Genomic DNA, 23725 nt, shown 5'->3' with positions numbered 1-23725 from the left:
CTGATTGTCACAATTCTCCCCCTGTTACCCTGCTGCTATATTTAGTGCCTGAAATGACGAATGTTGACTGATCAGGGTTGTTTGTTGTCGGTTTAATATTCAAAATTGAGAGATTAGGACTAAAAGCTTTGTGTGTTTTTATGAATGTGTGCAGCCCTTGTTCGTGTGTGTGTGTGTGTGTGTGTGTGTGTGTGTGTGTAAGTGGCATGCACGTGTGTGCGTCTCTCTGTAGTTTCTCTTCCTGTCTGTTGAAACACCAGTTGATGGAGGGACGCCTCGCCAGTGTCACTTCCTTTAATGTCTTTTGGTTTTTCAACTCTAAACTGCGAGACACTTTGCCTGAATGCACATAACGGCTGTCAAAATATTTTGTGGGTTCAAACAGTCACGCTCAACGTCAACATTCATTTTAACTGGTTACAAACCCCCTCTTCTCAGATCTACTGGAGTTCTCAGCTTCTAGGAATATGAGGATCGACTTAAAGAGGATCTGTGCACTGCGTTGTGGCTTAGTTTCGACAAAAAGCATTCTGTGTCCGTAGGTGCACACTGAACTGCAGGTTCCCATATCCGGAGTGCGCCATTTTGTACGCTTCCTTTTTATGGTGTAGTTTTCAGTTTTCAGCAGGGTAAGTCTACAATTTCTGTATGAGCGTAGCTATTTTTAAATGGAACTTTAGAATGAGATTATTAGCATGCTTGATTGTTTTAAATATAATGATTCAGCTCTAATGTGGCTGTATTTTGTATGAACGTTGTTTGTCGTGAGGTCTTTACTTGCCTGTTTTCTCTACCGGCTTGTTTTTGCCAGTTTACATTGAGAACAGTGATGTTGATAGACATATATATCTTTTTTTAATTGATTAAATTGACTTAAAACCGTCTCTAGTAGTAATTGATACAAAATTTTTGGCTCTAAAAAGTTTAATTGTTTAATCACAAAAACTTTTATTTGATTTGATTCTCTTCTTGATGCAGGTGTCTGCACTTCCAATTTTGTCAGATGTAGATTTCCAATCCTTTCTGCTTCTAAAACGTTCTCATTTTGCTGCAAAGGCATCATTTCTATAATCACAAGCGAGTAACCTGATACAAAGTCTGGCTGTCGATTTGGCAAGGAAAGGGAGTTTCTTGCGAGCTCCTCTCATGACTCCACAGAGCAGCAGGCGCCGATCAGAGGCATGCATAGATTTGCATTCATTTGTATTTGTTAGCCTCCATACTAAACAAGAAAAAAGAGGCCATGCTACGATGATTGTTTGAACTTTGAGGCACAGAGCCAAAGAGGTGCACATATGGAGAAGACTGCCACTGTAGAGACACTGTTGAGGTTGACGTCCCCTCAGAACAGAGGCGTTCAAGGTTTCCTCTATAGGCCTGTGATTTGAAATAATAATGATACAGTTGTTCCGTCTGCCTGGCTGTCTTTTCTTTTCCTTCTTGTATTGCATGCAAAGCATTAATACTAACCCATGTGGTAGAATTTGCTCCTGAGTGCTCAACAGAGAAAAATATCCCTTGGGGTGGATCGATGTGCAAAAACATGTCTGAAGGCAAATGGAATTTGCTCTGCTTTCAAAAGCTGAGCGCGGCAGTGACTCATACTGTAGCTGCAGTTATCTTTACCTCTTCTGTGTGTACATATTAAGTGTTTGTGTGTGCCGTTGGCTGAGTTCTCTCTCTCTCCTGTACACACACTTTCTTTCTCACTTTTTCACACTCTACCTGTTTGTCACATGGGAAGCAAATGCTTCCCATGTGCGACAGTTTGCAGCATTAAAAGCTTAAATGTTATTTTTGGCTAATGCAGATTTGCTCTCTTAACACTGTGCAATGTATATGTTGAAACACTTTGAGGGGAAAGTTTCCTTTATTTATTAATAATTTAGGATTTTTTCCCCGCATGATATTGTGGTGCATGTTCATTTCCAAGCTTTTACCTACATCAGCCACCGCCTGCAGGTTGTAATCAGATTGGAGCTCTGCCCAGTTTGCTGCCCCTTTTTCACAGAGACACCTGCTCCATGCAGGTTCTCCCTTTCACAACCACAGCCAGCCATGCACCACAAGAGAGATGTGTGTTATCTCATCAGCTGTGTTTTTTTTTTTTCCTTGGGAACACTTTCTAGTTATGAAAAGCTCATCTATTCCTCCTCTTTGTGCGCAAGTGGGAATTTGTTTCCTTGTGTATGGATGATTTTTACAATATGTTCTGATTCAAAGACCCATTTGAACATTTCAACCCATTTGTACTGTACATGAAAGTGATTACAGCCTTTCCTTTGATCTGCTGTAGCTCTGCAGTGTAGGCTGAGTTTCTGGCTAAAAATAGGTTCACAGGAAAAAAAACTGCCTGGCTGTCCGATACAGGCCAGTTTGTTCCAGTTTCTATTTATATATGTGTTCAAATCTTCTGTTCCTTGACAGGTATGAGGTGTAGGAGAATAGTCATGATTCAGCATGTTTGTCCCAACCTCCTCTCCTATGTTTTCCATTTCCTAAGTCCTCCTGTGCATTATGTGGATATGACTGAGAGCTCTGCAAACTCATCAGTCAGCCTGTAGCTTTTCACAAATGATAAATCGATTTTGTTTCTTGCTGTTACAACATTTACTTATCACTCTATCCCTAACCCCTTCCTCCATCACTGCCTCATTCTTCAGCCCCAGTCGTATGAAGCAGTGGAGCCCCTGGACCTGGAGGAGTTCTTGATGTCGCAGCTACGAAGTGGAGACTCAGACCTGATGCAAGAACTTGGAGACTTTCCTGACGATGACCTGAGAGTGGAACAGGTGGAGAAGGAGTGTCGCACCGTTAGACACTCTGTCCCCGAAGATGGGTGGGTTGCATACCAACAGACATTAGACTGCAGAGGAAACCAAAAGACTGTGGCGTAAAATAGTGCAAAAACAGCACAAAGTTGTGCATTTCAGCCCATCATCAGTGCTAATATCTGCACTGGTCATGAGTTCTGCATTATTTAAAAGTCAAATGACAACCTCAGCCCATTGAACCACTGAATCCTGGTTCAGTGGTTTAATAAAATAATAATTAAGAAGAAAAAAAATACACTTAACAGGGCAGAAAGAAATAACCTATAAAAGGCTTGTCAATAGTAGAGTGTAAAACATACAAAGAATGTCATGTAATTTTTCATGTGTATAGAGTAGGTAAGTGCTCTGTGGGATTGCTAGATATTAGGAAAACCAATGTAGTTGCTAAATAATAAAAATGTCAATATCATCATCATCATCATCATCATCATCATCATCATCATCATCATCATCATCATCACAGGACTTAATGAGTGTATTTGAATTCGATTCGAAAGTCATTGTAAAACTATTCTGTCAATGCCTCTTAGTTTAGTCAGTGCATCCACTTGTCCCCACACCTTGACCATGAAGTACAGATTAAGATAGGAGAGGAATGTATGAAGTCTGTGAATGTTTCCTTGCATGTCTGTATGCGTGTGCATATTTTTTGACTCTTCTCATCCCTGTCCCTCACCTTGTAGAGCGGAGTTGGATCCCCATGTCAGAGACTACGTTAAGAGTTACACCCAGCCATGGCTTGTGGTTTCTCGAAGGTAAAAAAAATCCCTCTCCAGTAACAACAATGAGAGACTCCTTTAAAATGACTAAATCCACTGTACGTCAGAAATGTATTAAATAAGTAAATAAATAAGCAGATTATTTTATTTTGCGTGCTTGTGGATACTTTTTTGTATATGTCAAGGTGTCAATCAGAGACCATAATGCCTCACTAGGTATTTTAGCTGTTACACTGTGCAACGGGTGCAAACTGTCTGAGAAGCTGAATGTGTCTGTGAAACAGGAAACAAAAGGCCAGAGAGTCTGATGAACAATAGACTGGGAGCTTCTGTCTGATACATTGTAGTACTTAGTTTATCTCCCTCTCCCACACACTCTCCCACATACACTACACACACACTAACTACATTATGTAAGAGTACTGTTTGTGTTGTTATCTAGATTGATTAGAAGTGTAACCATATATGTCTTTTCTGACATTTGTGTGTGTGTGTGTGTGTGTGTGTGTGTGTTTGAAGGTGCCAGGGGGATGGCTGGAGCGCGTATTCAGAACGAGCTGGCCTACACAAACTCCTTCGGAAACAGATATTTGAGTCTGATGACCAGCCGGAAAACCAAGAGAAACCAGTAAGGAACACAAAGAAAGCAAAACATGCATTTTAACACACAAAGTCACCCTCTGACGTTTCAATTTCAAACAACAAAAATTCGGATAAATTAACCAATAACCATGTCTTCAATGTAAGAAACCCTTGCGGATATCCTTTTTCTCTTAAACTAAGCACATCAATTAGGTTTCCTACTTACTACTTTTACTGAGCCTGTGTCTTAACCGGCAATCTCTCTTACTCAATAAAGCAGAAGTGTTCGCCTTCTTCAGAAAGCCTTTTTCAAAACTAGTCTTGTGCAGTGTGGCCTGCTGCTTCTGCTACACAGAAATTCTTAACGTCTTTCCTTCTTTAGGAAGTCTTGCTGAGTACAATTCTTCAGACCAGTATTGTTGCTTGTATGTCACTTTACGATTGTGTATCAGCACCGGAGTATACAGTACATAGACTATGTTAACTCCATAAATTAAATAAACGTTTAAGTTTATTAAGTGTCCAAATTTGAGGGAAAGTTTTTAGAAAAGGAAAATCTCTTATGTGAAGCAAAAGCCAACATGCCATTGTGATGTGTTCAAGTCATGTTGTGCGAGCAGCCGAGTGGGCAAAGTCACTCACATCAGCCTCCGACTTGTAATCCAGAGTAGTAAATATTGTGAAATTCTAACAGCCAAGATATCTCTCCCTTGGTGAAAAGATCTACAGACATGTAAACAAACTATTAGCAGAATGGCTTCAAATGCACCATCGCTTACAGTTAGTAGTTAAAAATAAAAATCCAGTGTGTCTACAAGGTTAGCACTAGGGCTAATCACCTTGGAGTAATACGTGAACACTCTCGAGTCAGAATAATGGGTGTTTTCCCTGCTCTTCCCATTCTGTTGACAGTGTGTGAATCTGGCATTAGCTCAGCATAGATGATTAGTCTAATAAAAAGGGATCTGTCCTCCTCTAAAGCTCACTAACTAACATGTTATATCTCTTTAGTTTGATCTATACACAAACTGAATTTGAAACTGGAACAGCAACTTTCCAGAATCTTGTTGTTACGGTGACGTTTCCAGGAAACCAACAAAGATGCTGGGCAAAGAGATGAACTGTTGTTCTACAAGAAGTGGTTACATTATGTAACTCCCTCTAAAACCTCAATGTGCTGGAAGGGTTTTTTTTGGAGCCAGGCTAGCTGGTTTTCATTGCTTTCAGTCTTTATGCTAAGCTAAGCTAATTTCCCACCTGCTCTGGCTCCATACTCACTGTATAGACATGACATTCATATTGTTCTTCTCATCTAACTCTTGACAAGAAAGCAATTAACCTGCCTTACAAAATGTCGAACTATTCCTTTGAGAGTGCTTCCTAAAGCACACTGGAATGCTTGCATTTAAAGTGTCACTTGTGAGGCGAAGACATTTTAGTGAGAACAGTATGCTAGTCCATACTGATCAAGGCCTGAGAGAGAGGCGACAATACTGAATGTGAAATGTGAGGGAGGGGTGTGAAAGCGGGATGGGGGCTTTGACAGTGAGCACGGCAGTGTTTTGTTATTCCTATCACTCTTTCCACTGTGGCAGTGACCCTTTCAAGTTTACTCAGCCTGGGTTGCACAAAACTAAACATGGATAGTTTATGTATTAGACTAGATAGGCAGAAAGATGTTGTGGTAATATATATGGTATTCTATTTTTTCTGTTCTACTCTGAAGCCATCAGGACTTATTTGCTTTGCTGACATTATTTAAAGCCAAGTTCCCATCCTCTCTCACTGCCCTCTCTAGCTCCTTTGTCTTATAGTGGCCAAATCCCTAGCTCCTAGCATCAGGCAGTCCCAGCCAATCCAAGTCTCAGTCAGTGCCACTCCCAGCCTCTGGCTAGTTACCCAACCATCTCTCACCACCAGACTGCCCCACAAACCCCCTCTTGTCACCCCATCCTTGCCAATTCTAGTTAATCACCCAAACCAAAAGGCCCTTATTACCGCCATGGGCTTTCCATGATCTACATGCCAGAAAGAGAGTGACAGAGCAGGGAAGAACAGCACTATTGTTTCTCTGTGTTTAATAGGCTGCTTCCAGGGTCCCGTCTGCTTTAGAAATAGCCCTGGGATCATGGTGGGATGGTCTCTTGAAGCCTCAACAGGGTGAAGCTTCATCAGGGTGGAAGCTCGGTCGGTCCTTGCCTGTGGTTCAAGAGCTGGGATGTGAGATTGATGGATGATTGGAGTGAAAGAGACAAGGAGTGAGGGGTGGCAAGAGGGACTGTTCAAAGCAGGATGTAGCATGGGAGCAGCAAGGTTTTGCCTTGCCCTGTGGCTAAGTCTGAGTAATTCCATATGGTCCCAGTGCTAGACTGAGACGTCTTACAGATGGGCAAAGGATGCTCCAGTCTGTTAATTTTAATATAGTGTAATAGTAGGGTTCTGTTTCGGACCTGTTATTTTCTTTATGAATCTGCAAATTATTATTTTTTTGATTAATTGTTAAATCTGTCCAAATCTGTCAGTTGACAGAGGATATAAAACAGAGAGAAGCAGCTAATCCACACATTTGAGAGGCTGGGACTAAAAAAAGAATTTCTGATGACCTGATGGCCTGTATACAGCGACAAACAGGGCTGAGCTAACAGGGTAAATAGTTGCAACAGAAGAGACCTTTTTGTACATTTCTGATGCTTTATTTTCCTCTTAGATCTTACCCCAGGACATTTGAGAGGACACATTTGAGAACATTTGCATTTCACATAAGTGAATTAGTTTTAGGTCTGCAAGTGAATGCTGCTGCCTGGTGCTCAGTTTTGGCCAACAGGCCATTGCTGTTGCTGGCAGGGCTCTGGATGTCAAAAATATGCAGCATCTAGCAAGCTTTTTTTTTCCAGGGCCATTACAGCTCTGGGTCAGCGAGTTAGCTTGGCCCTCTTTGCTGCGATCATTTTTGTCAGCCTCCTGGGAGATCTCCAATTACAGAATTTGATAAGCTAATGTGTCAATATCACTGGTGACGAGTGACTCATACTACCCCACCTTATGTCAAAGTACAGTGACCTTATTTCCTGAATTATGGTGACTTTTTATGTGGATAACTATAAAAATACAGTAAGGACCCTGCTTGCCAATAACAAAGAAAGAAGAAAATCTAATGAAAAATCCAAAAAAATGTCTGAAACTAGTATGAGGCAGATGTAAGCACCTGCTGAACATTGTTATCATTATTAACACTTCACTTTCTGCAGCATATAGTGAACATGAATATGAACATATGTTCTGTTCTCTACACTAAGAAAGCCTTGATTAGAAAAACATGAAAGACTGTTATTGCCTCCAGGCCATAACAGAAACTGTCTAGACTATTTAAATGCCTGTTAGCTGTTTGTTATGTCAGTGTGTTACTATGGAGGCTGCATTTTAAATGTGTTATATATTTCTGATGGTTCATAGAAAGCTGTGTGTTTGTGTAGAGCTGATATTCTGTTGTTTGTCCTCAATACATTGCAATTGAGGCAGATTTTGAAATTTAGGAGAATACAGGGAGATTTTAAAACCATTAGGGAACAAAAGGAAAGAGAATTTTGAATCTCATGGGAAGCTTAATGAAATCAGTTTAAGTAATATTATTTAAAAGGAGGATGAACAGGCTTTGACCAAATATCCACTAATATAGTATTCTTTATCCCTTAACCCATTTAAATTTGTTTTCTGTGCTCATGTTTTATTTTTCTCCTATTGCTCCATCTCTCCCACTTATTACTCTCACTCTATTCTTTCTGTCCTCTCCTACCCCCAACCCTGACACCACCCTTACCCTTTTTTCAATGTCTTTGCCTCAGGTCAAGTCTCCAACTCTGGCTGGGCTGAGTGATGACTCCGGCCGGACGCTAACCTCCTCTGACTTTAACCTGCGGTGTTTAACTCCGGACCAGAGAGTGGAGGGGCTGCTGGCCTTCAGCAGCCATGAGGAGCTGGACCGCTTTAACCAGGAGTCTCGACAGGGAAACAGACACCCCGAGCTGTTTGCACTGTACCCACCAGCTGATGAGGTGAGATGCAGAGAGTTGCTTCTCACATGCTCTCACATTAGAACCCTTCTGTAGTTTTAAATTTAGTTTTAGTTTTAACTCCAAATGTAACAACTCATGCAATGGTGTTCCAGGAAGATGCAGTGGAGATCCGGCCCATTCCCGACTGCCCCAAGGAACACATTGGAGACCGCATCCTGGTCCGATGCCAGGCCATCAAGTATGTCATGCATTTTCGTTATATTGTGGGAGGGAGAGTAGCCCTGTCATTCAGACAGCTGCCTTCTGTTCTTCTGTTCTCTCAGAGGTTAGACAAGGAACCAACAGTCAGTTGTGCAAAATGGAAATGAGCCTAACACCCCCCTGTTTATGAAAATGACCTTTTGCTTAGCACTTAACATACAAGAAATTGTTGTATGTTACATCTGATCATGACTTAAAACTCTGAGTAGTTGTTTGAAAATGGCATGCAGGAGATGGATGGACAGAGCAGTGTGGGAGGGTGGAGGAGTGCTGTGCAATGCTTGTTCTCTCACAAATCACTGTTCCTCCCTCTCTCTAAGGGATTTAGTCTCTGTCTCGTTCTCGCTTTCTTTCTCTCTCTCTGTATCTCACACTCACACAAGCACACAGAGTTTCTCTGCCCTTCACTCTTGATCCCACTCGTCCTACTTGCAACCCATAAAACTGCCAAATGTTTGAGTTAAACGCACTTCTGTGCTCAGAGGTTTGGCAGCTTCACCCCAAATCCTTTAACCCTCAGTTCAAACATGTTATCACTTATGACAGTACATTCTGTTGCTTCCTATCATAACAATAATCTACAGGAATAGAATAGAATAGTAAACAATAGAATAGAATCTGAACACAGTACGAGGGAGAACCTAAGTGCTAATGTTGAGTGTATTTGTCTCCTTTTCTGTTATTGAATTACAAATGTTCTTTTTCTTCTTGGCTTCATAGGTTTGAGATTGACATTGAGCCCATATTTGCCACTATGGCTTTGTATGACTTGAAAGAAAAGAAAAAGGTAAGAAAACTGTTCTTCATTCAAATACCAGATTCATAGTTGTTCTCACAATTTCTAATCTTGTCTTAAGGTCGTTTCTTATGTATAAAAACACAATGTAACTTGAAACTTGTGTGACATGTAACAAGCAGCTTAGACCACGATAGCCCTGCAGTAAATACCAGTTTGGTGAAGCCTATTATGTGGGTTTGCTGTGGAGACTGTCAGAGTGTCTTTCACTTGATGTTGGGCCCGTAGCTCTTGTAGCCTACTTTTTATTTGTGAGACTCATGATAAATACACGATCCGTGGCCCAAATGCGACCGAATGATATCAAAGCATAAAACAAACAAATATAATATAAGGCTCTGCTGTCACTATCAAATTTGACTGACAGCTCTTCTAATCCGGTGACGTGTTGTTTGTTTACAGCAGTGATGTTTGTAAATGTTAATGGGCCAACATTTTATATCACAACACAAAATGCTGTCGTTTTTCAATCTATAACTCGCACATTACATTTTCATATGTGAAAATACATCAAATCCATATGGTCAAAACCTTTTCTAAATTGGTCTGTTAATATCAGTGATAAATATATTTCTGATTTAATAGGGAGCAGTTGGCATTTTCATAAGGGAGGTTTAAAGGCAGCACAGGTCATTATTAGAGTGCAAGACACTGAACCTCAACTGTTCCTGATGGTTAGACTGTCAGTGCCTTGCATGGTAGCTTGTCACCAGCAGTGTCTGAGTGTGTGTATGAGAGGCAGGTTGCACAGCACTTTGGGGTAAGAGTTATGTACATAACCACAAATAAGAGAGCCTGTTTGTGGTAACATAGCAAGAGGAAGAATCTTAAAAATCGTGGTTTGACACATGGTGACGTGTCAAATTGAGAAAAACTTCACTAACACGAACTGAAAGTCTTTCATGGAGTATTTTCACATTAGTGACTTTGACAAACTACAGTCTAAAAAATGACAGAGTTTAGTCGAGGCCTCTTATTTTCTTATCAAAAACCAACAGCTGCAAGTTCTGTATGTGTCCGATGCCCTGTTGTGTGTCATGCATCTCCTGTTGATGCGGGGAGGTCTGATAGTTTCTTTTGGCAGTGTGCGTGGTAGTGGTAGGGATCAGTGTAATCTATAAGGTTTTATGTCTCATCATCCTCACATATTTGTGACCCCGGGGATGGTCGTGTTTTGGTTCTATGACTACTAATACTGCGCCACATTTTCCCGGTCTACTATTCTGAGCCACGGCTGTTTGCATGTTTTCTGTGGATTTACGCAGCTGGATAGTTTTGGGGTGAAGGGGCTGCGAGGATTTAGTTTGCACTTAAGTGCTTGTGGATCTCTCAGATGAGATGGGTTTTTTAACACCGGCCTTGCCCTCCTCTCAGCGCTGTCCAGCTGCTTTCTAGCTTGTCTGCAGAACTGATGGCTCTAACAGTCAGTTGGGTAAGATAGGGCAATTTAATGATAGTTTTGGACTGTATATAGTATAAACTGGTCTTGGGACATCACGGTTCAAATGCTATGGAATCTTTTGCACATATGTCAAAGAACGTACTGTGAATCATGTTCAGTTTTTGTTTCCATCTTATGTCTATAACACCAGAGCTGAAGTGTCACATTTTCACAGTGCATTTTGCTTAAGTTGACACATTTTCTCATGTGCTGAACTGAAGTGTGTCCTTGTGGAGGTTAGTACCACTTCCTGCTTATTACATTGAGTACAGACAGAGTGGGACTGTAAATAAGCTATGAAATTATTCTCTGTCTGAGTGAAGTAGAAAATGTCGACCTTTTTTTTTCAGTTAGATTTAATTGTAGTGGAGCTGTGAAGCATTTGCTACTGAGTCATTGAACCCTTTACTCTTTCACTTTGTTTTTTGCTTTCTGTCTTTCTCCAGCTCTTCTCAGTACAGTTATTTCTCTCTCTGTTTCTTCTCAGTGATGTTATATTTTCTTTTCTGTCACATTTCTTCTTTCTTCTGTGCAGATTTTGTGTTTTCCTGCATCGCATTCCACTATCTCTTGTGTCTCATGGGAATTGCGTTGCTGTGTCCGTGTTTGTTTTTTTGCTCACATGAGTTTTGTTGTCTCACATCTGTGAAATCGGCAGCAGATGTTGATATAATTCCATATAATACTCTAGTTATTAATCATGTCTCTCTGGTCCATCAGCCAAGGTGCAAACACAGGATTTCACCCAACAAGTGGCCTACTTATGATACAGATTCATGGATATGAACAGACAAAGGTTTTAGTGTGGGCATGCAAACAGACAAATATGTCCTCACAGTAAAAAGAGTTAAGTAAGGTCTGTTTCTCTCTGAGTTTACTACAGGCATATAGTAGTCTTCTTGTTGTTGTTACCCAACAAGACTAGACAAGTCAAGTTTTGCTGGACCGTGTCTGCATCCTGTTGAGAGGAGAGAATGAGTGATCAGAACAAGTAAACGACAACATTTTCACACATGCGTTTGCTAACCCAGAGAGTGCAGCCACAGTGAGCAGGGTGACTGCAGAGTCACAGAGGTGTAATGGAGAATGTGTTCATGGGAAAGATTTGCAAGATTCGTCACTTTGGTCCTTATTTAAATATAGTTGTTAAAGGGGTTTTTAAAGATGCCAGATCTTGCAACACAGTTAAACACTGGGGTCTTTAGAAAATGTTAAGCATGTCCTTTTAAACAGTGTGTTTCTGACAACAATGTGGTGTTAAAGAGGGCCGTCTATTTGATCATCTCACTGCATCCAAATGTAGTGGTTTGAAGGCGGTCTTTCAATAGTGAGTGCTATTATAACTAACTGTCGATGTTCACTCAGTGAACACTTGCGCTTTGTTTGACATGTTTAGTCTGTTTAATGAGAATATGAAACACAATATGCTCTTTAAGTCAGCTGGCCTTCATTACTGAGAAGGAAGGGAATTTCTGTGATTCCAAGAAGTCATTTGTCAGAAAGAGGTGGACTCCTCCACCGCGGCCTTTCACTTTCACTCTTCCACCAAGTGTACCTCATGTTAAAGTGAATGGAGTCATTTCCATCGCAGAGTCTATGCAGGGGTCACATTTGTTCATTTGTTTGACACTATTAACAAAATTAGATTTAGATTAGATCTTTTCAGAGTGTGTAATGTTATCACAGATACTGTCTTAAGGATTTCAATTGACATATTGGGCAGGTTTGGCTGCCTAGAAGTCTGCTTTGGTGTGGTCAGTGTATTGGAGGTCCTATGGGATAAGCAGAGTAAAGGAGAGTGGTTAATGGCTTTCCAGTGAGTAATATCACATGACACACAGCAGGCCAGACCAGGACATATGGCTGTGTTCCTAGCCTGGGGTCATTAGGGAGTTGAGTAGAGAAAGTGTAGAGTTGACAGAATGGGTGATATTCCAGGATCAGTTTTTGGTTCACATGAAACCAGTGTCCCAGAGCCTTTTCTAAACTAATACCTTCAGTTTTTCATTAGAAACCAATATACCATATGTAAGTTTTTACATTTTATTATGCTCTGAATTTGGTGTCAGTAAGAAGAACTAACAAGAAAAGTAACCATGCTTTTGGTAAAGGGACATTTCTGGCTCTCAAAAGTCAAACTTTTCATCTCTGTCTTCCTCCAGATATCAGAGAACTTCTACTGTGACCTGAACTCAGAACAGTTTAAAAATTTCTTGAAACCTCACATGTCACATGTGGATCAGTCCACCCTGGCCAGATCTGCCATCTTCTCCATCACTTACCCTGCCCCAGACATCTACCTGGTCATCAAGGTAAAAATGAAACCCACAGCACCTATGAAAAACTGCTAAGAACAGTATGCAGCAGAAGTAACAGGATTCAACTGTTTTCCTCCTGGCTTTAAATAACTACTCTCAGATTGGTTTTATATACCCTGTAATTCTGTGCAGCGCTGTCTATGTATCCCTTGCCCTTGCTCTATTTATACCTTATCCTGTACCTGTGCCAACGAACTATAGATTTTTCTTTGTTTCATTATGCTGAGCTGTTCTGATGGCTCATGAACTTCCTGTCTGTGTTTTAGATAGAAAAGGTTCTGCAGCAGGGAGAGATCAGTGACTGTGCTGAGCCGTACATGACACTGCGGGAATCCGACTCCACAAAGGTAATGTGGCAGAGCGATAACTGCATGTGTCACTAAACACAAATCACATGAAAAGACACTGTACAATCGGGCCTTTATCTTCCTCAAGCCTTTACTCTTTACTGCTGCTATAATGTTCTCCATGCTCTGAAGCTGAAGGTCTTTTCTGGAATTAAATTTTTCATGATAACTCTTTCAGAACAAGGACAAGTTTGAGAAGTTGCGAGGCCAGGCGGAGGCTTTCTGTCAGAGGCTGGGTCGCTATCGCATGCCTTTTGCCTGGGCAACCGTCAATATCATGGAAGTCATTTCCACTGCTGCAATAGACCGCGATGTCCCAGACTCTGATAGCTTAAAAGGAGGTGTGTGCTAGTGTATCCTTGTTTGTCCTTATGACTGCCTTTGTTTGACAGTGACACCTTGTGATGACTTTGCATTTTTTGCACTTCCTTAGATTGTGTTTAGCTGTCTGTGTATCATTTGACCCATGAACTCTACACTTCTTCCAGTTAAATCCAGCAGCATTGACCGGAAAGGACAGCTTCCCAGGAGGAACTCTGAGCGTTACTGTGCCATTGATGATCAGTTTTGTAACGTTTCTGCCTTCAAGCCTGCAACAATCACTATCAGCACCATCTTCAAACAGGTCTGACCACCACTACCCAAACACAAAGAGGCAAACAGATCAGTGAAAAATTGTTTATTTCCTTGAGAGAGAAGATACAGCATAACAACCAGTGGTTACAGCCTGGCCTTGTCTCAATCTTTGATCAAACTTGCTGTGTTACATTCCATCAGGTTCTAGTAATGTTTCTACCATAAAACCATGACCCTGAATAAAGGTCAAGCTTTGACTCCACTGTTAGAAACCATCTTTGTCTGTGTGTGTGTGTGTGTGTGTGTCTCTCTGTGTATGTGTGTGTGTGTGTGTGTGTGTGTGTGTGTGTGTGTGTGTGTTTGTCAGGAGGGAGATCGTTTGAGTGATGAGGACTTGCTCAAGTTCTTGGCTGACATCAAGAAAACCTCCACTCCGCAGAGGAGAATCAAGACAATACCAGGTCATCTCTCATCACTTCTGAACACTCATTCTGAGATTTCATGTTATTTTATGTTAGGGAGTTGAGAAGATAGATACCACTGTCCTGTCTGTACGTGAAATGTGAAGCTACAGCCAGCAGCCAGTTAGCTTAGCTTGACATAAGACTGGACAGAGACTTGTTTATCCATTCTAGAGGGTGGTAGTATAAAAACGATATGCTGTGGGTTACTGTATGTGCTGGATTACTTCTTGGCTGGATGCAGTCACTTTCCTGAGTCTGTTTCCTGAGTATTGGCCAAGGAATAGTCTGGCACATAAGCCCCAACTAAAACTACATAATCAGATTTTTGCACAGATTAAATAAAAAAGTTATGTGTTAATTAGTGAGCTTTAGAGGTGCTGGTAGGTGAATTTTGTTACCTTTGTACAGAGCTAGGCTAGCTGTTTCCCCTTGGTTCTAGTCTTTATGTTAAGATAAGCTAACCGATCAATTATCTCATCTAAATGTCAATAAGAAATTGAATATACGTAGTCATCAAAATGCAGAAAATTCCTTTAAGGTTTGGTTTGATTTGATCTGTGTCTGTTTGTGTATTGATTTTGCAAAGAATTCTAACATATACAGTATATAGCTATTCATATGATGTGTGAATGAGGTTTATCTTGCGTCTTCTAGGTTCCATAAAACTGGACATGTCACCAGTCCACGACACGCCGCTGGCATGTTTGTCCCCTGAGCTCATCCCTCTTATACCAGTGGCTGAGAAAAACATTCGGCCAATCAAAGAAGTGCTGGAGTTCGCATCCAGTGAGGTTTATGTCCCTCACAACATTTATAGGTGGGTTGGAGGGAATAATATATAACTCCATACGTATTTTCTATCCATAGCCACACTAAACAGTCCAGAAAAGGAAATAAGATTGCTTGTTCACTGCATTCAAATTTTTTTTTTTTATTCAATGCACACATTTGTATGAAATAGATAGTCAGCGGAAATCTGTTTATGTAAAACTTACACCTCAACAGGATGTAATACAAACAAGGCTTTAAAAAACAAATTACTCATAGTTTGAGGTGTAAACAGGTTTGTTTGCTCTTATAGCTGGTTTATTTCTCTGAAAAGCCAGAGGCAACAAGAACAGTCATGCTGTACTCATCACTCAAGAGCTGACATCGCGTTGCTGCTTTGCTCCTTTGTTCCTTTTAGTGTAGTGCCTATTTTTAGGTATTTCCATACAGGCTACCTGTGAGACTGCCTTGTAGCTGAACAATAACGAGGCAGCCTGTGTAAGCAGGGGTTTAACTCTACTCAATGCTCAGTTCTGAAATGGATTTGCTTGTAATGAAACATTAATAACTTAATGTGTGAACAAGTCCTCTGCATGGTAATTACATGCTGTTATCCTCTGAGTGTTTGTTAAGTGGAATTTGTGGTAATTCTCTGTTGGAGGTTTGGAGACAGATTATAGAGTTGTATTAAAACCACAAAAGGCTGCAGTAAATCACTGGTTGTTTGGATTTTTCTGTGACATTACTGTCACATTACCATTATCAACATCACTGAAGATGTTGCTGTAGAGACAGTGCCACCTAGTGGTTTATATTCTAACTGTTTCATTTTACATACATTTTATGTATAAATTAAACAGGAAGTCTCCTTGGCGCTCTTCCTTGCCCTGTTTCTCTGTAGGAACCTGCTCTATGTCTACCCCCAGAGGCTCAACTTTGTCAACAGGCTGACATCAGCGAGAAACATCACCATCAAAATCCAGTTTATGAGTGGAGAGGACCCCAGCTGTTCTCTGCCTGTGAGTGCTGCTGTTTATGATCCGTCTGTCAGAATTATTTCACCGGTGTGATTGATTTCTCCTAATTAATCCACCGCATGTGTCCATGAAAGTGTGTGCATTGTGTAAATGAAAGATTGTGACACCAGCAAATACACACGCTGAAGTTATGGAGCTTTTATTTAATGAGCGGCATTAACAGAGTATGATTTGAAGGCTAGAATTCTCAGCATTTTTTGCAGTAATCACACAGTTCTACTCTACACAGACGTATTTTGCTGTTTGATAGTTGAATTCATTGCACCTTTAATTTGTGTTTTGTCTACTCTCAGGTCATTTTTGGGAAATCAACTGGCCCTGAATTTTTGCATGAAGTCTACACCCCTGTTACCTACCATAACAAGCAAGTACACATTATTGAGTTACATTATACTGCTCGTGATAGCTTCTTCTTGTCATATAAACAGTCTGGGTGACTCTCTCCACTTTTTTCATCTCTTCCCCTCCATCCTTGTCCTCACCCATGCCTTTTCTTTCCACTGCGTTGCTTCTTTTCTTACTCAGGTCCCCAGACTTCTATGAGGAAGTGAAGCTTGCTCTTCCAGCACGTCTGACAGAGAGGCATCACTTGCTCTTCACCTTCTACCACATCAGCTGCCAGCAGAAACAGAACCAGAGCGGCAGCTGTGAGACGCTCATAGGATACTCTGTAAGATTGTATTTCCAAATGTAGACACAAAAAAATGCAACAGTAATATATTCCTAAGTTAATCATTACTCTGTGATCCTCATTTATTAAAGGATAAAACATTCATAGCGGAACGTTTTGTGATACCTGTGTGCTGTGTGTGATGTTAAAATGCTCATGGCTGACATGCTGAATTTTCTTGTTACTTATTTGCCTCTGATCCAGTGGCTGCCCATAGTGAATAATGACCGGCTGCAGACCGGTCAGTTCTGTCTGCCCATCGCCTTGGAGCGACTACCTGTCAACTATTCACTGCACGCACCTGAGGTATGTGCATCTACATATTAAATTATATTCAATATTAAAGACTGAGCACAGACATAGAAGACACAGAGTTATATTTACTGTGTCTTTGTTGTGTAGAAACTTCCTCTGCAGGTCCCTCCAGTCAAGTGGATGGAGAGTCACAAAGGGCTTTTCAACCTTGAGATCCAGGCCGTGTCGTCTGTACACACACAGGTGAGTTATGGTTGAACGAACAAAGACAAACACAGCCACAGTGATGACTGTCTGTCCCTCTCCGTCCGTCACGCACACGCACACCTAAACATTAATGCACACACAACTACAACAAGTGCCCACTCTGCTGTAGTCGACCTTGAAGCATTACATGCACACTGTCTCGCCTCTTTCCCTCATCTTCCCTCTGTCGTGTTTTATCTCTCACCTTCCCATACAAGCAGCACAGTGTAACAAATCATCCCTCTTCTGTACCAGGACAACCACCTGGAGCGATTCTTCACCCTGTGCCACGCCCTGGAGGGTGGAGCTATATTCCCTCTCCGGGTCAGGGAGGAGAAGATTCCAGAGAACAAGCTGGAGCACGAGCTGAAGCTCAGCATCGTCTCCCTGTCTTCTTCCAGTTTAGAGCCTCTGGTCCTCTTTCTCCACCTGGTGCTGGATAAACTCTTCACCCTCATCATGCAGCCCATGGTCATCGCTGGCCAGACAGGTGAGGAATTAAACGGACTCAAATAACTGAGTGAAGTCACTGTTGCCGCACAGAAATGACAACTCCCACACTTTTAGAAATTTATATTATATTTATTTATTTTGTTTTATCGGTCAGTAACTTTTTTTAACAAGCAAAGATGTCAAACAAACCCTGGCTCCATCTTCTCCAGTGTGAGGATTTGCTGCTTTTCTCTGTTTTGTATCATTGTATGGTGAATATCTTTGGACCATTGGTTGGACCAAGCAAGTCCTTTAAAGAAGTAGGCTAAGGCTCTGGAAACTTAATGGGCATTTTGCGGGGTTTTTAGATAGAAGGGTTTTTATAGAAAAATTAACTGATTATTCATGAAAGTAATCAACAGGTTAATCAACAATGAAAAAATCTCTAATTACGCACACCTGCAAATATGACATGATGCCTCATATTGATATTGTAGTGCTAACAGTTTTGCTTGCATGTTTTGTATCCGTGTTCTACAGCCAATCTGGCCCAGATAGCCTTCGAATCAGTGGTGTCTATTGTCAACAGTCTTCATAACAGCCAGGAGCTGATCAGGGACCAGCAGGGTAGGAACAGCCTCTTGGCGACCTACCTGTACTGGGTGTTTTGTCTGCCTGATCCCCCTCGAGACATGCAGAATGCAGGTATTGATATAGTGATTTCTAAATATGAATTTGCCAATTTTTTCTTCAGTTTGACATTTTTCCTGTGTTTGTATTGCTGTGATTATTTTAAGATATTTGTGTGTGTGTGTGTGTGTGTGTGTGTGTGTGTGTCCATGGACCTGTGTTCGGGTTCAGGGAGTATGATACCTTCAGCAGAGAGCCGTTACAGCACCATGGGTCGGGCTACAGCAGCCACAGTTGGCAATATGCTTCTCCAGTCCAGAGTCCGCAGCAGCAGCAACCCTGACATCCCTGCTCCGCACAACTCTGCTGAAGATACTGAGGTCAAAAACATCCTCTCTGCCAAGGTACAGAGGGTTTCCTCAAACCAAATCTCTCTGTCAGAGCAGTTATTCCTCTTCACAAAACCTTGATTTGAAGTGAATTCAAAGAAAAGGATTAATGTCACATTAATTAAGTTCAGGTTTGGAAGCTTTTCTAGCTCCCAAAAGAGACTCCTTCATAAGGTTTATGTAATCTTTGAGGGTAATTAATTTCAAAAGTTTATGAAACAAACCTTTTCTATGTCTGCCCCTTATTTTCCTTGTAAGCTAATTTATCAGCTTATAACTTAACATATGGTTTTATATATTTGACAAACCAAATACACACTCACCACCGTATGTAAATATCCCAGCATGCTTCCTAACACACACAAAACAGTCATTTGCTATTCATTCCCACAGTACATTAGGTAATGTAATAGGCCTCTAGACACCCACTCTAATGAAAGCATCCATCACGTTCAATGTGATGGAACCTGTGTGTGTTTCTGTCTCCAGGGTCACAACAACCCAGGCAGTCGCATGACCACGTACTTGGAGGTAAACAACCACCAGAACCCCACAGGAAGCACCAGGCCCTCCAACAGAAAGGTGACAAAGGATCTCCACCACACACACTCTCTCCGAAGTTTTGATAACCTGAATCTGATCCTAACACAATACTGATGTTGTTGGATTATGATGATTTTCAGTTGTGAAGTCAGTTGTCTTCTAAAAATGGAAATAAAAGCATTATGGTTTGAATTTATGATGTCACTTTAGACAATGGCATAACAAAGCAGGAGAGTGGAGAGATAAGTATGACATGATATGCCTTGAGTGAGTTAAACCATTAGCACAACTTCATACAGCATAAAGCACCTGTATTGCTGCTCTAGTTACTTTTAATTGAGATGTGCCGTCCAATCAAGGATCTTTCTGTTTTAGGATGGATTTAACCTGCGATGCATTAAGAATGGCTATATCATTCATGTGCAATAAGGAGACATTGAGCTGACCAAGAAATATTTCTGTTATTAGCTTAAATTTAACTCATAAATTATCCCATTCACCATTCTGGTTAAGTATGTATTGGTAATTATGGAAGGGACAGTAGAAAGATCAAGCTTCTTAATTTTGAAAAATTTGATGAATTCATCTTGTTACTGTCAGGATTATGCATGTATTCAACAGTATTCAGACTGTGAGTGTCCCATAGCAGACTGAGCTGAGTTTCAGCCATTTAGTCCAGTTTCTACTTATGACCTCAAGGGGGGAGTGTGACACTGAGAACACCAGTGCTGTGGCTCTGTGTGTTTTGGTGGCTCTTTTTCCCTGCTCAGCCAGTTAAGATTTCCCAGTCAATGGAAGAGGTGCATGATATAATTTGTACCATTTTCAGTGTAACCGTCTTTATACCATCAGCTGTCACCAAAGTGAGGCCGTGTCTCACCGTAGACTGTATTTTCTCTCTTGCAGCAGTTTCATGAGGAGCTGGCCCTACAGATGGTCGTCAGCACCGGGGTCTGCAGAGAGAACGCGTACAAATATGCCTGGTTCTTCTTTGAGCTACTGGTCAGTGTGATTTTTTTTTTTTTCATTTTACAAAAGTTTGCACGTTTGATTGACACTTAGCTGTTAAACAAGTAATAACTGCTGTTGATGTTAATGATAAATGGATGAATTAATAAAAATGACTAACACCAAAAAATACATGACCTCGTGGTCACTTACCTTAAATATAAATGATAGTTTTATACTGTGATGAATAAAAAGGCATTTTGAAAGTGCTGTAGTCAGTAATTTATCAAGTAGTTTGCCCATTTATCACTGTTTTGGAGTTCTGGAGGTGTATCATCACTCACATCACTCTCATCCCTTCAGTTCATCTCACATACTCTTCCTTCAATACCTTCACTAAAGGATGCTCACTTTGATTAATAACAGGAATATTTTGTAATATGAATGAAAAATGAGGATAGAAAATGATGATGGCTAATGAAACGTTGCTCTTTTATCATCAGGTCACCATTTTTATCCTATCAACTTTGCATCTGTCAGGTTACGTGACAAATGATCAAATTAGCACGTGCACATTTATCACTTGTTTCCAATTAACATGCATGTGTTTGTGTAATATCACTAATGCATGTCGGTATTTCCCATGTTGTTTGTAAGTTGGTGATTCATATGCATGATTGTTCTGCATGTGATTGCTCTAATAGGTGAAAAGCATGGCTCAGCACGTGTCTCAGCTGGACAAGCAGAGCATCCCTCGAAGGAATCGCTTTTCGGATCGATTCAAAGACGACATCACAACCATTGTCTCTGTGGTTACGGCTGAGATTGGGACCATCCTTGTCAAACAACAAAAGGTAAGGAGAGTGAAGCTGAGGATGATGACAACACATAAAGGTCATCTCAAACAAACCAATGTAACTTTAATTTCCATTTCCAAAACTCTTATACACAGCATTTGTGTGCCTTCTGTTCTCCTGGGTTGGCTAGATGCAGTTTCAGCCTGAGTGTAGAACAAATGTTGTCAGCGTCCTCCAAACTGCAGGGAGATGGACGTGTTAATTATATTTGCTTCTGTAGTATCAAAAACTCAGCTTGCACAGCTAGATGCTCGGCAAGATCCACTCAGTACGGCTAACTGATTGCTGTTTGTTGACTGCTGTTGTTTTAGGAGGTAGAACAAGCAGAGAAAGTCAACATTAGCCTGGCCTTCTTCCTCTATGACCTGCTGTCTCTCATGGACCGAGGATTTGTCTTCCACCTGGTGAAAAACTACTGCAACCAGGTGCAATAACACTGATAAAAAAACAAAGCTCTTAAGCATGTGTCTTTAAATGCATGATGTGTAGTCATTCTTCCAGAGGAACATTTTTTTCCCCCCATACAGTGCATGAGTATTTATGTGTCTTTGTTCTGAAATTGTTTCAAAGACAGTTCATTGAACATCTGCGTTGGTTCTGTTGTGTAAAAGCATGACTAAAGTGATCATTTTCTGCTCTAATTCTTTCTAGATGTCAGCTAAAAGTGTTTCATTGCCGACATTGATCAGCATGCGTTTGGAGTTCCTGCGAATCTTGTGCAGTCATGAGCACTACCTCAACCTGAGCCTCTTCTTCAGCAGCCCTGCCTCTGCCCCCGCCTCACCGTGTCCATCCATCTCCTCACAGGTCTGACCCCTTGTCGGATTTGCTCTGCATTTGCATTTTGCATCTCCAGTTCAGTATCATCTCACATCACATTTCTACATAAGCAAGGTTGAAGAAAAGAAAAAGTTGTGCAAACGTTGGGGCTGTCATGCCGTCTAGGAGAAGAAAACTTCGAGTAAAAGAAATAAAATCAGAGAATCAAAATCAGTAGAATTGAAAAGTGGAGCTTAGGGAGTTTTTTAGACAGAGTTGATTGGATGGAATCCAGCCAGGAAAGCGTGACATAGTTTTTGATGGACTGTAGTACTCTGCTTTATATTAAGCAAAAATCTCACCCTAATTCTGTTCCTGCCAACCTCTTGTCTGTGTTGCTCCTCCTCAGAGTTCCGGTTCATGTAGTTTCCAAGAGCAGCAGAGGATCCTGGGGCTGTTTGAGCTTTCTCAGGAATTCAAGCAGCAGCACTACCTCGCGGGGCTGCTGCTGACAGAGCTCAGTGCTGCCCTAGACATGGAGTCAGAGGGGTATGGAAACACAGACATAATATAACCTCCTTATTACCTTGTTATTGCATCCCAATAATGTATGTTAACACTATCACTGTTTTAATATTTTATTTCAGTGAAATATAAGATGCCAAGCTAAATGAAAAATGTGTGTTCTCATCATTTTCAATATTCATTTAAAATGCATGTCTGTGTGTGTGTATGTGTGTCTGTGTGTGTTCATAGGGGAAAGGTCCAGAGAAAGGCCATCAATGCCATCTATAGCCTGCTGTGTTCTCATGATCTAGACCATCGCTGTATTAAACCTGAGGTCAGAGCCAAGGTGGCTGCTCTCTACCTCCCCCTGGTGGGCATTATCATCGACTCCACCAACTATCTGGACTTCACTGGTAAACACACACACGCACAGACACATGGATGAAAACACGCTGAGTCAGTTATACGAACTCTATTTTAACTTTGACGTAGACATTTGATACAGTAGTGCCAAAACTTTTGCACAGTTGAGGCTCTGAGTTAACCCTGTGCGCTCCAGTCCCCTCCTTCAGTTTCAAATATTTGACCCCTGTATGTCTCTGTAGTTTCTGACACGCGTGGTGGGAAAAACAAAACGGGCGGACCTGAGGATGACCTTGAAAATGTCCCACCTATCAATCAGTCTGTTGCCATGGCGATCGCTGGGAACCCCTTCAACACACTGGGACGGAATGTTCTTGTTTCCATGGCATCCATGGTAAAATTCTGAAATAATTTTGTCACCTGAAGGCGATAGCCGATTTATAGGATTCTTTTTATTGTTTTTAAAAGGTCAAAAGTGCATCTGTGTATGTGTTTGTGTGATTGTGTCTGTAAGTATTCTGCCTCCTAACAGGTGAGCTGCACTGGCGTAGATTGATTAGCTGTCAGAGCCGCACACACACTTCATCCATCCTGAAAAATCACGCACCCAGACATACACACACATACACACACACACACACACACTCACATCTGCAGGAGATGGTTTATGGGCAGGCATTGCCATCATAAGTGAACAGGGTCGTCCACCCTGACAAACACATCCATCAAGTGTAGCTACAGCAGCAACACCACAACTGAACACTTCCATTCTCTTCCTCTTCTTCTGCTTCCTTCCGACAGATGAATCAGTTCCTCATATGTTGTTACATGAAATACTGTTGTGGAAAAACTGATTTTTACACAACGGAGCCATCGCCCTGGTATCCATCACAAATCCAAACATGGCCTCCAGAGCGCTAGTTCCTGATTTTGAGGCTGTTCCCCTTTCAAACAATGTTTGACTCATTTT

At 41.2% G+C, this 23725-nt stretch overlaps 1 protein-coding gene across 3 annotated transcripts in view; it reads left to right on the top strand.

Annotated features, from left to right (window-relative positions):
- Positions 1 to 23725, top strand: part of dock8 (dedicator of cytokinesis 8) — a 53486-nt gene that overhangs the window by 11615 nt on the left and 18146 nt on the right. For 2 of the 3 annotated variants that reach the window (XM_071483412.1, XM_071483410.1), the window contains 28 exons: positions 2664 to 2839; positions 3518 to 3589; positions 4073 to 4181; positions 7978 to 8187; positions 8301 to 8386; positions 9130 to 9196; positions 12809 to 12958; positions 13231 to 13311; positions 13490 to 13652; positions 13800 to 13936; positions 14255 to 14348; positions 15006 to 15168; positions 16021 to 16138; positions 16450 to 16520; positions 16682 to 16826; positions 17031 to 17132; positions 17229 to 17324; positions 17583 to 17817; positions 18300 to 18464; positions 18621 to 18793; positions 19268 to 19360; positions 20228 to 20323; positions 20974 to 21123; positions 21438 to 21551; positions 21778 to 21933; positions 22295 to 22434; positions 22642 to 22805; positions 22998 to 23149. In XM_071483412.1, coding sequence (XP_071339513.1) covers positions 2712 to 2839; positions 3518 to 3589; positions 4073 to 4181; positions 7978 to 8187; positions 8301 to 8386; positions 9130 to 9196; positions 12809 to 12958; positions 13231 to 13311; positions 13490 to 13652; positions 13800 to 13936; positions 14255 to 14348; positions 15006 to 15168; positions 16021 to 16138; positions 16450 to 16520; positions 16682 to 16826; positions 17031 to 17132; positions 17229 to 17324; positions 17583 to 17817; positions 18300 to 18464; positions 18621 to 18793; positions 19268 to 19360; positions 20228 to 20323; positions 20974 to 21123; positions 21438 to 21551; positions 21778 to 21933; positions 22295 to 22434; positions 22642 to 22805; positions 22998 to 23149 — 3630 coding nt within the window. In that variant the 5' untranslated portion in view covers positions 2664 to 2711. Of the gene's footprint in view, positions 1 to 320; positions 630 to 2663; positions 2840 to 3517; positions 3590 to 4072; positions 4182 to 7977; positions 8188 to 8300; positions 8387 to 9129; positions 9197 to 12808; positions 12959 to 13230; positions 13312 to 13489; positions 13653 to 13799; positions 13937 to 14254; positions 14349 to 15005; positions 15169 to 16020; positions 16139 to 16449; positions 16521 to 16681; positions 16827 to 17030; positions 17133 to 17228; positions 17325 to 17582; positions 17818 to 18299; positions 18465 to 18620; positions 18794 to 19267; positions 19361 to 20227; positions 20324 to 20973; positions 21124 to 21437; positions 21552 to 21777; positions 21934 to 22294; positions 22435 to 22641; positions 22806 to 22997; positions 23150 to 23725 lie in introns of those variants that run through there. The other variant, XM_071483411.1, reaches the window with a different exon arrangement.

Source organism: Trachinotus anak, unplaced genomic scaffold (genome assembly GCF_046630095.1).
Source record: "Trachinotus anak isolate AG129_WGS33_773 ecotype Australia unplaced genomic scaffold, CSIRO_AGI_Tana_v1 ptg000008l, whole genome shotgun sequence".
Taxonomy (NCBI): domain Eukaryota; kingdom Metazoa; phylum Chordata; class Actinopteri; order Carangiformes; family Carangidae; genus Trachinotus; species Trachinotus anak.
The sequence above is the reverse complement of the archived record's forward strand: the minus strand, read 5'-3'. Positions and strand labels throughout refer to the sequence as shown.